We start from the raw sequence: 15,881 nt of genomic DNA, 5'->3' as shown, positions 1-15,881 counted from the left end.
CTAAATCTTAGTCCTGAGGGCTCTATCTTCATGACATTCACCTTCTAAAGTCCCCACCTCTCGGTACTACCCCACTGGCCATTAAATTTTAAAATGGATTTTGGAGAACTCATTCAGATCATACCAGGGGCTATTTGTAATATAATATTCATTTCATTATTCTGTTACATAAATCTGTTATTACTTCTGTCCAAATGCAAGAATGTGCCCACTTGAAAAATCTAAACAAGCTTGAGGCAAAATCTGCCACTACAGCCTGATTTCTAGTGCCAGTAATGCTAGATGGTGTTGCTCTGAGTCCTACAATTCTCTCATCGCAGCTAACAGCTTAACAGGAGTTCACTTGACCAGAGCTTTGAGAAGCACCTGAAAAGTTTTCTTCTAGTAATTTTCTTCTAGTAGTTTTTCTCTTCTAAAAGAACTTACAAATAAAATTTTGTTTTTAACACCTAGTCATTTTCCATTGGAATTAAAAACACAACTTTGTAATCTTCACACATCCCTGCCAGGAAATATTGATTTGCATTATCTCCCCTTCTTTTTATAGCATCCAGAAAAGCATATTCTTAGATGGATGGGAAGTTGCTTTGTTATCTTACTTGGTTTGCTTTTGTTTGATGGGACATAAATACACAATTGAAGCTTCCATGAGTAGGTTTTGCTGTGCGTATGAAGCCAGCTTTCTGCTCATCCCTTGTCTTCACTGTGGTCTGTCTCAGGTGCCCCAGGTTGGAAAGGGCAGCAAGGAGATGTGGGGCCTCCAGGACCAGCAGGAATGAAGGGCCTCCCTGGGCTCCCAGGACTTCCAGGGGCAGATGGATTCCCAGGACCTCCAGGAATTCCAGGACCCTTTGGGGAAGATGGGCTGCCAGGTCTTCCAGGCCCAAAGGGTAAGTAGTGCTTTTCCATGATTTCTCCCCATTTTATAAACTTGAAATCCACTATCGATAAAGCCATTATGTATGACCATACTCAAAAACTTACTGTTCTGTGAGCTTGACTCTGTCTTTCCAGTAATGATGCCTTCCTTCTTCATGTCCCTGTATTGTTATTTCCAGTGGCAGAATGTCCTAGTGTAGGTAAATGGGAAAAGGACTCTCAGACACTTCAGCTCAGAGGACTGACCACAATACAGTCCTTGGTCAGGGTAATGCATGTTGCTTTGGATGGGCCCTTTGTCCTCATCCCATCCCCTAGTCCTCTTAAGGCATTATGAGATCAGGACTGAGAATCATCAGGGCCTATGTGTCAGGTCTGTATGGTAGAACATAGGATTGGGTGAGGGAGCACCGCTATTAAAGATGGTGGAGTTGACAACTGTTGCTTACTGTCCCTGCAAACCCACAGTTGCCTGGGAGTTCACATCTCTGCGAGAGCCTAGACAGCAGTCCTTCAACTGCTTTCCTAAAAGCTCATGTTCTTATTCCATCAGGACCCCAGGGGCTGCCTGGCTTCGCAGGCTTTCCTGGAGAGAGAGGAAAGCCAGGTCCAGAGGGACAACCTGGCAGAAAGGGAGAGAGTGGAGAGAAAGGCTGGCCTGGTTTCCCAGGAGATCAGGGAGCAAGAGGTGTCAAAGGTAAGTGCACTTAACAGCACAGTGAGGCACCATGTTGGTATTTGATCAGAACTTATTAATATGGTCTCTGAAAAATAAAATGGGACTATTCTACAGTTTAGATTCTCCTTCTTTAAAGCTCTTTTATAGTATTTGTTTCAAAATTTTAAACAACATTCATTTTTTCTTACCTTTCAATTTTTTTTGCCTACAACTATGGTAAATGAATTGCTCTATTGTTAGAAAAAAAAAATAACCAGTGGCTTGAAACACATGGACTTACAGATATTGGGTTTCAGACAACTTTCTCAGCTGTTGGAAGACCCTGTCCCCCAACCTCTGTTTCAATTAAACCAGGAATTGGTAGCTTTTTTTCTGTTAAGAGCATGACAGATGATATTTCAGGCTTTGTAGGCTACAATGGACTGTAGGGACAGCTATATACCTTAGTCTTTGGAACATGGACAGAAAATACACTTTTATTCATGGACCCTGAAATTTGAATTTCATGTATTACTTTCACACACACAAAATATATATATATATATATATATATATATATATATATATATATATATATAATTTTCACAAAATACTGTCTTGTGCTTTTGTCTTTGAGTCCTGCCCTGCCCCTAGCTACCCTGTTCCCGTAACCATTTAAAAGTATCAAAACCATTCCATGTTCTTGGGTTGTCCAAGAACTGGCAGCAGGAGAGATGTGGCCCGTAGGCTGTAGTTTGCAGAGCTCTGGACTAGAGTGAGCTGATCTTCATCTGGGCCATGAGTTCAGTTGCTCCCAAGTTTCATTTAAAGAAAGAGCTTTCATCACTATAAAAAAAAAATTACGCTTCAAGCGCACTGATTTAAATGTTCTGTGCCCCTCGCTGCTCAGTGCTTACCTTTACCTCTCAGCCTGAGGCTGCGGTGAGTGACAGTACCATTTCCAATGTCAAGAGGAACTTTCAGTCATTCTTAGAAACAAGTTTTGGGCCCTTAATGCTGTTTGGGTAAATAGTTTCATATTCAATTCAAATTACCTCTTCTTTTTAGTGGATTGATCCTACTATTTTTGTTTTGTTTTACTAGCTCGCAAATTACTTTCATAGAATCAGGAATCTAAAGGTCACTCTTTTCTTACCTTAGATAAGTGATGTTTGCAATGTTCCAATTATTCCAATAAAAATTAAAAACTGGCCGAATACCAGTGATGTGGTGATAAACAGGCTCTCTGAAATTTTCTCTTTGAAATGCCCGATGTTGCTGACTGCGGGGGTACAAATACACCCTCGGAGACATAAAGAAGCCGCCATGGCTGACCTAACCTACCCGTAGTTTGGCAGCCGCTGAACAGTGTTGGCAAAGTTTGGCAGGAGGAGATCACTCCTTTCCTACCTTTTGGAAGTGTCTGTTTGGAAAACCATATTAAAACATGTGTCTGTTCTGTCGGTGTAAAGAAAGTACCAGAGGGTGTTAATGACGGGGAAGAGGTGGAACCAGAAATAAGAGGTGAGCAATTCAGACTTCACAGAATAAACAGACAGTTTGTAGACTGGAGATTTTCAAATCTGTCTTAACTCACTGAAGACCTCTGGGACCCGTTTGGCTGAACTTAGCAGACTTCTCTGGTCCCCAGGGTCTGGACCAGCAGGGACGGGAATGCAGAAGGCACAGCCTTGCTTTCGACGGTCAAAGCTGGTGATGTGCATCCTGTCAACTCCAGTGCAGTGCAGCGGGTTTAGTGGGGATTGCTCACCCGGAGGAGAGTGGGCAACAGACAAGATGCCGGGGTGGCGCGTGTGTTTTTCTCTGAAATAATCCATCTCTACAGGAGCAAGGGGGCCTCCTGGATTTGAAGGAGAAATGGCTATCATTTCCATCAAGGGGAAACCTGGGGAACCTGGGCTTCCCGGGGACAATGGCTTCCCAGGAGAGAGAGGTAAACAGACGTTTAGGTTTTCTTTTTTCCCCATACATTTTTATTGGTGCGGTATAATTGTACATAATGGTGGGATTCATTATTACATACGCATACATGCGCACAATAGAACAATGTAACTCGGCCAGTATCCTTCCCCAGTATTTCTTCTATCACTCCCTTTTCTCCCTCCCTCTGGTTCCTTTTTTCTACTCTACTGATCTCCCTTCGATTTTCATGAACTCCCCTCCCTGTGCCTTTCTTTTCCTTTTTCCTCTCTAGTTTCCAATATGAGAGAAAACATTCACACAACCCTTGACTTTCTGAATTTGGCTTATTTTACTTAACATTATGTTCTCAAGTTCCATCCATTTTCCTGCAAATGACATAACGTAATTCTTCTTTATGGCTGAATAAAACTTCATTGTGTGTATATATACATATATCACATTTTCTTTATCCATTCATCCCTGGGTGGACACCAAGTCTGGTTCCATAGTTTGGCTATTGTGTTGTGCTTCTATGAATATGGGTATGCATGCCATCTTTACAGATAATTCAGGTCAACTCTTGCACCAACATGGAGATCAGGAAAGGTCATTTAGATATAATTACACATCCATGAATTTATGTACTTTTTTTTTGCTTTTTCATGCTAAAACTTAGCTAAAGCTCTCACACATTTATAGATTTGGATATTCTAAACTTGGTTCAACTTGAGATACACATAAATCACTGGATCCAGGTTTAAAGTACCCCTGTTGTAGTCATTGATATTAAATTGAATAGTAATCAATGTCCAAGTCACTTTGGTGTCTCTCAAAGTTCAGTATGCATATGATTCACCAGGGGGTCTTCTAAAATTCAGATTCTGAGTCCAGAGACCTGGGGCCTCCAGGGACTCTGTCCTTCTAACAAGCACCCTATGCCATGCTGCTGGTCCTCAGAAAAAGTGCATAGAAAGGATTTTGACAATCATATTTGTATTTTCTAGCAAGTTCAGACTTAATCTGCATGAAGCCTTGGTCCTTGTATTGGCTTTCTCTTTAACTAGTTGTCAGGGGAAAATGTTTCAACTTCTCTGGTAAGTTCTTCCTTATTTGAAAAATGAGTGTATTGGAGCCAATAACCCTATACACTCTGTCCTTCCTCTGGTAGTCCTGAGTCTGTTCCCGGACAGCATCCTTCACAGGGAGGTCATGGAAGCCAGAAACCATGGAGATGCAGCTTAGGGCAAGCCAGAGTTCCCACTGCCTTTGACTTCGTCGTTTGAAGGAGGGCTGATCTCTTCAGCATGACTATTGCCTAACTCGAGACTTTAGCCGAGAGGTTCATAATACTTCCAACCTCATCAGGTGATACAGGAAGTCCTGGAATGCAGGGGAGAAGAGGAGAGCCAGGAAGATATGGACCCCCCGGATTCCACAGAGGGGAACCTGGTCGAAATGGGCAGCATGGACTTCCTGGACCCCCTGGCCCTCCAGGCTCACCGGGCCTAAGAGGGATCATTGGCTTTCCAGGGTTTCCAGGAGATCAGGTAAGGGGTTCCTGCTGTAATAAAACCTTTCTGCTCTCAGGATCCCATAAGGAGCCCTGATTTGCCAGTGCACATCATTTCCCTTTCATGGGCTGTCAGAATATAGGGGTCACAGAGAGAGGAATGGAGTCCTCTGGAAGGCTATGGTATAGCTTAAGTTCCTGACCAGTGCTCCTGCCTGGTTCTTCTATTGTAGATGAGCAAGTCACACACTACAGCCAGCCTTAAGCACCATCATAGGAGACTCATCACAGGGCTGCTGGTTTAGGGGATGAAGATCATCCTGAAATACCACCCAAATTCTGGTTTCTAACCCTCATCAGATTTTGCTTTAACATTTGGTATTCATAATCATGAACAACATACTCTTGGAGAAACCACAATGTATAATAAATGGAGTAGCCAGTATCATACTTCTTGAAAATGTGCAACTCAGTATCCATCTTTTGGGATAAAATGGATTTTTAAAGTTTATGGTATAACAGGACTTCTAATAATATTTTATTAAATATTGATTTGTTCATTCAAAACCTAAAATTCAAGTCATATGGTACAACTACTGTTCTATAAGCCTGAATAGATGGCGGTATGATAATTGTTGACATTAACAGCCCTAATTCTGGAGGAGCTTATCAACTTTTGAAACTAGACACATGTGATAGAATGCTTGCAATGCACTTCCAATTGTCTTTACCATTGCAAATTACAAAAAACAAATTGATAGCAGAAAATTATAACTGGCTCAAGTCTTGCCTGTGCTTCTTGCATTGGAAACCTAATTTAAGGTTTTATTTTTGTTTCATTAAATTGTTAGGGTGAGCTGGGCTCTCCTGGTCCCCCTGGATTTTCAGGAATTGATGGAGCAAGAGGACCTAAAGGTATGGTTTGGAAATACAGTAGACACCTTTCAAGCTCATAGTCCTGGGTAATTGCACACTGTGGGTGATCATCTTAGCACTAAAAAGGCTGTCCTTAGACTCATGTAGACAGTCAAACACTCGAGACCCAAAGGTTTCTCATTCATCACTCAGCTCCAAGGGCTCCAGACAGGAGGTGGTCTGCCTGCAGGATCAGCTGCCCTCCCTCCTCAGTGGGAGGCTGAGCAGCAAAACATGTAGTGACCATAGCCCCTCAAGGGGCAACTCAGGCACAAGGAGACCAGCCCCACAGCTGTGGGCAGTGTCCCCATTGACTAGAAGCCCCATGTCCCACAGGAGCCAGTCTTTCTTCTAAGGACTTCATAAGCTTTGCTATTAGGGCTCCAGCCAAAGCCATGACTTCCCAGCAGGTATTATAGTTTACTCAAGAATTCCCAAACCAGATATAATTTATAATTGTTTTTACATAAGCCAAGGGTCAACAATTTCTTCCCCCAAAATAAAGAACCAGATCATAAAAACTATCAGCTTCGTGGGACATGATCTCAGGCACAACTACTCCACTGTGCTCTTGTAACATGAAAGCAACCCTAGCCAGTATGTGAACAAAGGGGTATGGCTATGTCCCAATAAAACTTTATTTACAAAATACATGGCAGATGGGATTCAGCTCCTCAGGTCTTAGTTTATCTTGTGCCAAAAATAATGTTGCCCAGTAAACAACTGACATTGCACCTTCACCAGGTTTTGGGGGAAAGTAGAATTGAAAGTTAAAAAAAAAGTTTTTCTCAAGGAAAGACTGGCTGAGTGGGATGGACCAGATTCCAATCCCTTGAGCAATTAGCCATGATTAAGAGTGGGGTCAGGTGCAAGCGTCACTGTCCCAAGACCTGAGTGGGACCTCTTAGAAGACAGCATTAGTGGGCAGGTACTAACTACTCTCCTTATTCTCTCCTAACCCCTCCTGCTGTCTGGCCCTCCCTCCCACTCCACTTTGAACTCCCCACTTAAAACTGGCTCCCTTCTATAATGTAACTCTTTGTGTCTGGAATTACATTGGCATAGATGAATAGCTTTGTGGGACTGCAGGAGTCATTGCCTACAGTGGCCTTTGGGTATGCCTCTCTTGTCAAGTCTTCCTTAAAGCACGCCTTTGTGATATTATTTTTACAAGGACACTGAACTGAGCTTCCTTGTAAGGGAGCTGGAAATGTAATTGTAGCATCTGAAGCAGTGGCAATCTCTGCTTTTTTTTTTTTTTTTTTTCCCCAAAACATAAGAACAGAATCTTGCAATACCAAGTAATTTCTTAAAAAGAAACCCAAATTTGAAAATTTTTTAGGGACTTAAGAACTGAAACTTCTCAATATCTATAGTTTCTTATGCTCATTATGATCTATGAAGTTGGGTTGTCCATTCTTCTTTAGGAAAAAAAAAAGTAGCTTTTAAACCATCTTACCCTGGGATCTTTGAAGGTAGTTTATAAAGACAAATATGAAAGTTACTAACTCAGGTGTATGAAACCAAATTTAATTTTCTTAATGTTCCATGTATTTTATTACTCACAGGAAACAAAGGTGAACCTGCCAGTCAGTATGGTCCACCTGGTCCTAAGGGTGAACCAGGCAGCCCTGGATGCCAAGGTATAGCTACATATTTTTCTTATTAAGACATAAAAAGGTGTTTTGTTTGAAAAATAGAATAATTACTTTTATCCTTCAAACTGGTAATGAGTGTATCAGTATTTGCTTTCCTCTTTGCCCATTAAGACACAAAGCAGAAGGATCTTGTGTAATGCTGCCCTGGCACCCCTGGCCTGGTGGGAGAAAGGATCACCCACAGGGACTCCGTTTTCTATCATGCTCACATGACTATGGACGGTGACATGACAATACACTCCCCTAGGCTGGCCTCTATGTTGACGGAAGTCAAAATTGAATATTGCAAGCAATTAAAATGTGCACCATTTGCACCGTCTGCAGTTTAACAGGGCCATGGGTTCTCCTCACAGTCCTCTGTCCTCTACTGAGGCAGCACATGAGAAGGCAAGGGAGGCGTGCCGTGTGGAGCTATCAATGAATCTACTACAGTTCACTAAAAATCAGCCCAAACCAAACGAACACTAAGCTGCATAGCCCACAAGAGATCGGAGCCTTTCGAACAATGATTCTTCCTTACCACTCACAATTAATGTGGAATCCCTCAGAAGGAAGCATGATGGACCCGCAAGGCCCAGCCCTCCTGGAGGACACTGCCAGCTACAGGAGTGACCCATGGCAGAGGGGAGCTGGTGCTTTGCACGGCTTCACACTCCTAAGGAAAGAGAGGAGCGTTTCCATTCAAGTCAACAGAACAGGACCTCCAGGAGGGGAACTGGTCTTAGGATATTTTGTTGCCTTTCTTTCTGCTCATGTGGAGCATAAATTTCTACTTCCTTTCAGGATCCTATGGGAGCATACATCAATCTTTAAATTATGCATGCCATTTGCTGAGCATGGTAGCACTTGCTTATAATCCCAGGAACTTGGTTGGGAGGCTGTGGAAGGAGGACTCCAAGTTTGAAGCCAGCCCCAGCAACTTAGTGAGACCCTGACTCAAAAAAAAAAAAAAAGGCCCAGGGTTGTAGAGGTCATTGGTAAAGTGCCACTGGGTTCAATTCCCAGTGCCAAAAAGAAGCAAACAAAAAGTGCTCTATTTGATTCAGGAATTCTACTCCTAGGAATTTATTTTAAGTCAGCAATCAGACAAGTGTACAAAGATGCATGCACAGGGATACCCACTTCACGGATAGAAAAAATGTCCATATGCAAGATGCTTGCTCAAATTGCTCATGCCCAAGAGCATTCAGCTGACAGTGGTCAGATTAGAAACCAGGTTTGCATTTATATGGACCCCTTTACATTAAAATATTTTAGATTAGTAAATTTGTGCATTACTTTAACGTCCCCCCTGGCAATAGCTGTGCTTTATTTCATAGAACAGAAACTATGTCTAAGACAAATTATTATGGGAAATTTTATTTTCTTTGTTTTTGTGCCACAGTCGACTAAAATGGAAGTTTAACAGGAAAAGAAGCTATTATAGTGACAAGACCTCCCCGTCCCACGGTCCTCCCCTCCCTTTCACATGAGTCTTTTATCTCTAACGCAGACGTGTGTATTCAGACAGTACAACATTCTAACTGAAATGTCTAACTTAAATATATAGTTAGTAAGGAAAATAGTTTTGCAGTCATCATTGTGGGGTTTCATAATAGATGCCAGAGTGAGAAGCTTCTGAGTCCGAGGTCTCCCTTCACCATCACTGCGGTGGCTTTGGGCAAGTCGGTTGTCTTCTCTGCTCAGTTTCCTCAACTGGCCCTGCATGCATTACAAGATTGTTCTGAGGAGCAAATGAGACACTTTGAAATAAGTTTCGAAACTGAAGATTGCTCCACAACTGTACAGTGCAGTCTTCAGCCACAGGTCTACCAAATATGAGGAGGTCTTTCCACACTTATTGGTACTTTTATGGTTTCAGATTTTTTAAAAATTTAAGAGAGAAAGTCACTAGATACAATCTGTGATCTTGGCACCAAACTTGATGTGGACAAACCAGCTGTGAAGAACATTACAGTTCCAGTGTAGAATGAGCATAAGATGATATTAGGGGTTGTCATTCATTTTATTGGCTATGATAATGTTATCTTTGCAATGTAGAAAAATGTTTCATTCTTAACTTCTCAAGCATTTTGGGATGGAATTCCATCATGCCTGTGATTTGCTTTAAGACACTTTGGCATTTAAAAATGTATTTTAAAAGAACCAAGATATCAAACTATTTACCTAGAAATTCTACTCCTAGGAATCTTTTATAAGGAAATAATCAAATATGAGAAAAATTGAAGGAAGATGTGTAAAGATCAATAGACATAATAGCAAAGAGTTAGAAATAACGTGAATGTCCAATGGTAGAAGAAAATTAGATTGATTGATTTAATTAAGATCGAATCAATAGGCTATCATCTTTTAAAAATTATAATTAAGAGGACTATGGCAAAAAAAATTACTTATGACACTAATTTAAAAATTCACAGTATAAAATTGTGGATATTATTTTCATGTCATATACATATGGAAAATTGTTAAGGTGGTTGGATGATGGGCATTTTGTTTTCAATTTTTCCTTAATAAGAAAGAAACTTAAGTACAAGAAAGTGAGAATAGAAAAAAAATAGCAAGGACTGCAGTTGGTTATTTAAAAGACTCAATGTCTCAAAGACCATCTACAGCAACTCAGGCTGTGACCTTCCTTCTTTAGGACATGGTGGAGCCCCTGGAGATCAAGGTCTACCTGGAGTTCAAGGACTGAAAGGACCACCAGGAAGGCCAGGCCTGCCTGGCTCCTTGGGACCACCAGGGTGTCCAGGTACTTTAAGAAGTCTGGAATCCTCCTGACCACTCATTATCTCTTGGCGTAGCAGAAAGTCATTGTTCCCATAGACCTAGGCATTATTATTAATCTTTTGCATGTGGCTCTTCTGATTCCCAGTCTGTTCCTCTGGACAGGCCACTAAAACTAACCCATTGCTCACCTATGAAGCTGGTCTGTCTAATTGGGTCACACGAGTGACTGGGAGTAACCAAGACAACACCTGTGAAGAGAGGCATGGTACCCACACCAGAGGTGGTCTAACAACAGCAGCTCCTTTCCAGCTATCCTCCTTTCACCTACCACTCACAATGCCGTCCCCACCCCCTGTTTTAGACCTAAGGCAAAAATCACAGTTAGAGCTAAGTGTTTTAATGATCCTTTTCCTGTCAATTCAGAGAAAAGGGGGCAAGTTTAAAATCATAAATGGCAACTTCAGTCATTTTGAAGTGTATTTTCTCCTTTTGAAGTTGTTTATTTTTCTCCTTAGAGTTAAGATTAGTTATCTAATCTAATAAAAAGGTATGAAAATATTCCTGGTTACCTAAGAATTAAAAATGGAGACGATTTCCCCAGTGAATGTCACCACACATCATCAGGGTGTCTGCAGAACTTCCCTGTTGTCCTCAGGTGATCAGGGGATGCCTGGGCAGAAGGGCCATCCAGGAGAAATGGGAGACCCTGGGCCCAGAGGTCTCCCGGGGGATCCAGGGATACCAGGACCTCCAGGAATAAAAGGTAAGTTGAAAAGATGCCTGACCCATCAGACAGATCCAGCCCGAAAAGAGCAGGTGCGGAGCCCCTTTCCGGACCGCTAGTGATTTCTCTGGCCATGCCATTTTCTCGTGGGTGCCACTAGCACCCCTGTTCTTCCTCCCATAGGGCCGGAGGAGGCAGTACCCACCTTGACCTTGACCTGCCTCCACGGGAGATGTCCACAGCGGTGGCAGCGCCGTCTCACTTCTAGGCATTCATCCCGTGTTTTCCACAATGTTCAGTCTGCCATTTGTTCTCCCCACGGGACAGCTGAGCTCCCGTTATGCCATCGGTTCCGTGTTAGATGCTGGGCGTGCAGTTTTGAGGGACTTGCCAGCAGATAGCAAGTTCCAGTCTCCACGGAACTTGTTATTTAGAAGAAAAGGCAGACATTAAAATATGTGTAAATAGGTATTTACCAACTGTGATAAGGGGAGGGAAGAAAAGAGAAGGGCAATATGGAAAAAGAGTAACCAGTATTCATTATCTTTGTTAGATAAAGAAAAATTGTTCCTGGTGAAAATATTTGGCCTTTTAATGTAACAGAGGATGGGGTGTAAGTCTGGATGTGATAATATAATATAATATAATATAATATAATATAATATAATATAATATGATATAATATACTTGTTATTAACAAATCTTCAAGTCTGCTCACTTATCCAGGAAGCTTCTCTATTGAGTTCATTTCTCTTATTTTAGAAAAGTTATTTTTCCATGTGTACTTCACACACACCTCTAGCATAACACTTATGTTGTATCCATTTGTTAACTTAGAGGGTTTTCTTACAAATGGAAGATGAATTCTTTAAACTTATGTGTTTTTTATTTTTACAGACTGCATTTTGATTCACTGTACACAAATGAGGTACAACTTTTCATTTCTATGGTTGTGCACGAAGTAGATTCACACCATTCGTGTGATCATACATGTGCATAGGTAATGATGCCTGTCTCCTCCCACCATCTTTCATACCCCCGCCCCCTCCTCCCTCTCATTTCTCTCTAGGTAATCTAAAGTTTCTCCATTCTTCTCTTAACCCCCACTCCCCCACCCCCATTATGTATCATCATCTACTTATCAGGCAAAACATTCGGCCTTTGTTTTTTTGGGATTGGCTTATTTCACTTGCATGATATTCTCCAATTCCATCCATTTATCTGCAAATTCCATACTATTATTCTTCTTTATGACTGAATATTATTCCATTGTGTATATATATATCACAGTTCCTTCATCTACTCGTCTGTTGAAGGGCATCTAGGTTGGTTCCAGATTTTTTTTTTATTTTTATTGTAAACAAATGGGATACATGTTGTTTCTGTTTGTACATGGAGTAACAGCATACCATTTGTGTAATCATACATTTACATAGGGTAATGATGTTTGATTCATTCTGTTATTTTTTCCTTCACCCCCACTCCTCCCACCCCTCTTTTCCCTCTTTTCCCTCTATACAATCCCTCCTTCCTCCATTCTTGCCCCCCTCCTACCCCCCATTATGTGTCATCATCCACTTATCAGCGAGATCATTCGTCCTTTGGTTTTTTGAGATTGGCTTATCTCACTTAGCATGATATTCTCCAATTTCATCCATTTGCCTGCAAATGCCATAATTTTATTATTCTTTATAGCTGAGTAATATTCCATTGTATATATATACCACAGTTTCTTTATCTATTCATCAATTGAAGGACATCTAGGTTGGTTCCACAGTCTGGTTATTGTGAATTGAGCAGCTATGAACATTGATGTGACTGTATCTCTGTAATATGCTGATTTTAAGTCCTTTGGGTATAGGCCGAGGAGTGGGATAGCTGGGTCAAATGTTGGGTCCATTCCAAGTTTTCTAAGGAACCTCCACACTGTTTTCCAGAGTGGCTGCACTAATTTGCAGCCCCACCAGCAATGTATGAGTGTACCTTTTTCCCCACATCCTCGACAACACCTATTGTTGCTTGTATCCTTGATAATTGCCATTCTAATTGGGGTGAGATGGAATCTTAGTGTAGTTTTGATTTGCATTTCTCTTATTACTAAAGATGGTGAACATTTTTTCATATGTTTGTTGATTGCTTGTAGATCTTCTTCTGTGAAGTGTCTGTTCATATCCTTAGCCCATTTGTTGATTGGGTTATTTATATTCTTGGTGTAGAGTTTTTTGAGTTCTTTATATATTCTGGAAATTAGTGCTCTATCTGAAGTATGAGTGGCAAAGATATTCTCCCACTCTGTAGGCTCTCTCTTCACATTGCTGATAGTTTCCATTGCTGAGAGAAAGCTATTTAGTTTGAATCTATCCCAGTTATTGATTCTTGCTTTTATTTCTCGTGCTATGGGAGTCCTGTTAAGGAAGTCTGATCCTAAGCCAACAAGTTGAAGATTTGGACCTAATTTTTCTTCTATAAGATGCAGGGTCTCTGGTCTGATTTCAAGGTCCTTGATCCATTGTGAGTTGATTTTTGTGCAGGGTGAGAGATAGGGGTTTAGTTTCATTCTGTTGCATATGGATTTCCAGTTTTCCCAGCACCATTTGTTGAAGAGGTTATCTTTTCTCCATTGCATATTTTTGGCCCCTTTGTCTAGTATGAGAAAATTGTATTTATTTGGGTTTGTGTCCATGTCCTCTATTCTGTACCATTGATCTTCCTATTTTGGTGCCAATACCATGCCATTTTTGTTACTATTGCCTTGTAGTATAGTTGAAGTTCTGATATTGCAATACCCCCTGCTTCATTCTTCCTGCTAAGGATTGCTTTAGCTCTCCTGGATTTCTTATTCTTCCAGATGAATTTCATGATTGTTTGCTCTATTTCTTTAAGGTACGTCATTGGGATTTTAATTGGAATTGCATTGAATCTGTATAGCACTTTTGGTAGTATGACCATTTTGACAATATTAATTCTTCCTATCCAAGAACATGGAAGATCTTTCCATCTTCTAAGGTCTTCCTCAATTTCTTTCTTCAACGTTTTGAAGTTTTCATTGTAGAGATCTTTTACCTCTTTGGTTAGATTGATTCCCAAGTATTTTTTTTTTTTTTTTTGAGGCTATTGCAAATGGAGTTGTTTTCCTCATTTCCCTCTCAGCTGTTTCATCGCTTGCATATAAAAATGCTTTAGATATATGCGTGTGGATTTTATAGCCTGATATTTTGCTGAATTCATTGATGAGGTCTAGAAGTTTTCTGGAGGAGTTTTTTGGATCCTCTAAATATAAAATCATGTCATCAGCAAATAGTGACAGCTTAAGTTCCTCTTTTCCTATTCGTATCCCTTTAATTTCTTTGGTCTGCCTAATTGCTCTGGCTAGAGTTTCGAGGACAATGTTGAATAGAAGTGGTGAAAGAGGACATCCCTGTCTTGTTCCCGTTTTTAAAGGGAATGGTTTCAGTTTTTCCCCATTAAGAATGATGTTGGCCAGGGGTTTAGCATAAATAGCCTTTACAATGTTTAGGTATGTTCCTTCTCTCCCAATTTTTTCTAGTGTTTTGAGCATGAAGGGGTGTTGTATTTTGTCGAACGCTTTTTCTGCATCAATTGAAATAACCATATGATTCTTATCCTTAAGTCTATTGACATGATAGATTACGTTTATTGATGTACGGATGTTAAACCATCCTTGCATTCCCAGGATGAACCCCACTTGGTCATGGTGCACGATTTTCTTAATACGTTTTTGGATACGATTTGTCAATATTTTGTTAAGGATCTTTGCATCTATATTCATCAAGGATATTGGTCTAAAATTTTCTTTCCTTGATGTGTCTTTTCCCGGTTTGGGTATAAGGGTGATATTAGCTTCATAGAATGAGTTTGGTATGGTACCCTCCTTTTCTATTTCCTGGAATACTTTGAGGTATTGGAATGAGTTCTTCTTTGAAGGTTTTGTAGAACTCAGCTGAGAATCCGTCTGGTCCTGGACTTTTCTTGGATGGTAGGTTTCTAATAGCTTCTTCTATTTCATTGCTTGATATTGATCTATTTAAATTATGTATGTCCTCCTGGTTCAGTTTGGGAGGAGCATATGTCTCTAGAAATTTGTTTATGTCTTTAGTATTTTCTATTTTGTTGGAATACAGATTTTCAAAGTAGCTTCTCATTATGTTATGTATTTCAGTGGTGTCTGTAGTGATATTTCCTTTTTCATCACAAATTTTAGTAATTTGAGTCTTCTGTCTCCTTCTCTTTGTTAGTATGGCTAAGGGTTTGTCTATTTTGTTTACTTTCTCAAAGAAACAACTTTTTGTTTTGTCAATTTTTTGAATTGTTTCTTTTGTTTCAATTTCATTGATTTCAGCTCTGATTTTAATTATTTCCTGTCTTCTACTACTTTTGCTGTTATTCTATTCTCTTTTTCTAGGGCTGTAATGTTAGGTCATTTAGTTGTTGACTTTTTATTCTTTTCTTGAATGTGCTCCATTTAATGAATTTTCTTCTTAGTACCACTTTTATAGTGTCCCAGAGATTTTGATATGTTGTATCAAAAAAAAAGTATCGTTGTATGATATGTTGTATCAAAAAAATATGTATCGTTGTTCTCATTGACCTTTAAGAATTTTTTTTATCTCCTCCCTGATGTTTTCTGTTATCCATATTTCATTCAATAGCATATTATTTAGTCTCCAGGTGTTGGAGTAATTTCTGTTTTTTATTTTGTCATTGATTTATATTCTCAGTCCATTATGATATGATAGAACACAAGGAAGTATCTCTATTTTTTTTTGCATTTCCTGAGGGCTGTTTTTTATGGCATAACATATGGTCTATTTTTGAGAAGTTTCCATGTGCTGCTGAGAAGAAAGTGATTTTGCTTGTTGATGGATG

At 40.2% G+C, this 15,881-nt stretch overlaps 1 protein-coding gene across 1 annotated transcript in view; it reads left to right on the top strand.

Annotated features, from left to right (window-relative positions):
- Positions 1–15,881, top strand: part of Col4a4 (collagen type IV alpha 4 chain) — a 113,548-nt gene that overhangs the window by 65,345 nt on the left and 32,322 nt on the right. The window contains exons 28-35 of the mRNA XM_047546602.1: positions 720–890; positions 1,433–1,576; positions 3,384–3,491; positions 4,826–5,007; positions 5,822–5,885; positions 7,454–7,528; positions 10,185–10,292; positions 10,926–11,033. Coding sequence (XP_047402558.1) covers positions 720–890; positions 1,433–1,576; positions 3,384–3,491; positions 4,826–5,007; positions 5,822–5,885; positions 7,454–7,528; positions 10,185–10,292; positions 10,926–11,033 — 960 coding nt within the window. The remainder of the gene's footprint in view (positions 1–719; positions 891–1,432; positions 1,577–3,383; positions 3,492–4,825; positions 5,008–5,821; positions 5,886–7,453; positions 7,529–10,184; positions 10,293–10,925; positions 11,034–15,881) is intronic.

Source organism: Sciurus carolinensis, chromosome 3, assembly GCF_902686445.1.
Source record: "Sciurus carolinensis chromosome 3, mSciCar1.2, whole genome shotgun sequence".
Classification (NCBI taxonomy): domain Eukaryota; kingdom Metazoa; phylum Chordata; class Mammalia; order Rodentia; family Sciuridae; genus Sciurus; species Sciurus carolinensis.
This window is presented reverse-complemented; position numbering and strand designations above follow the sequence as displayed.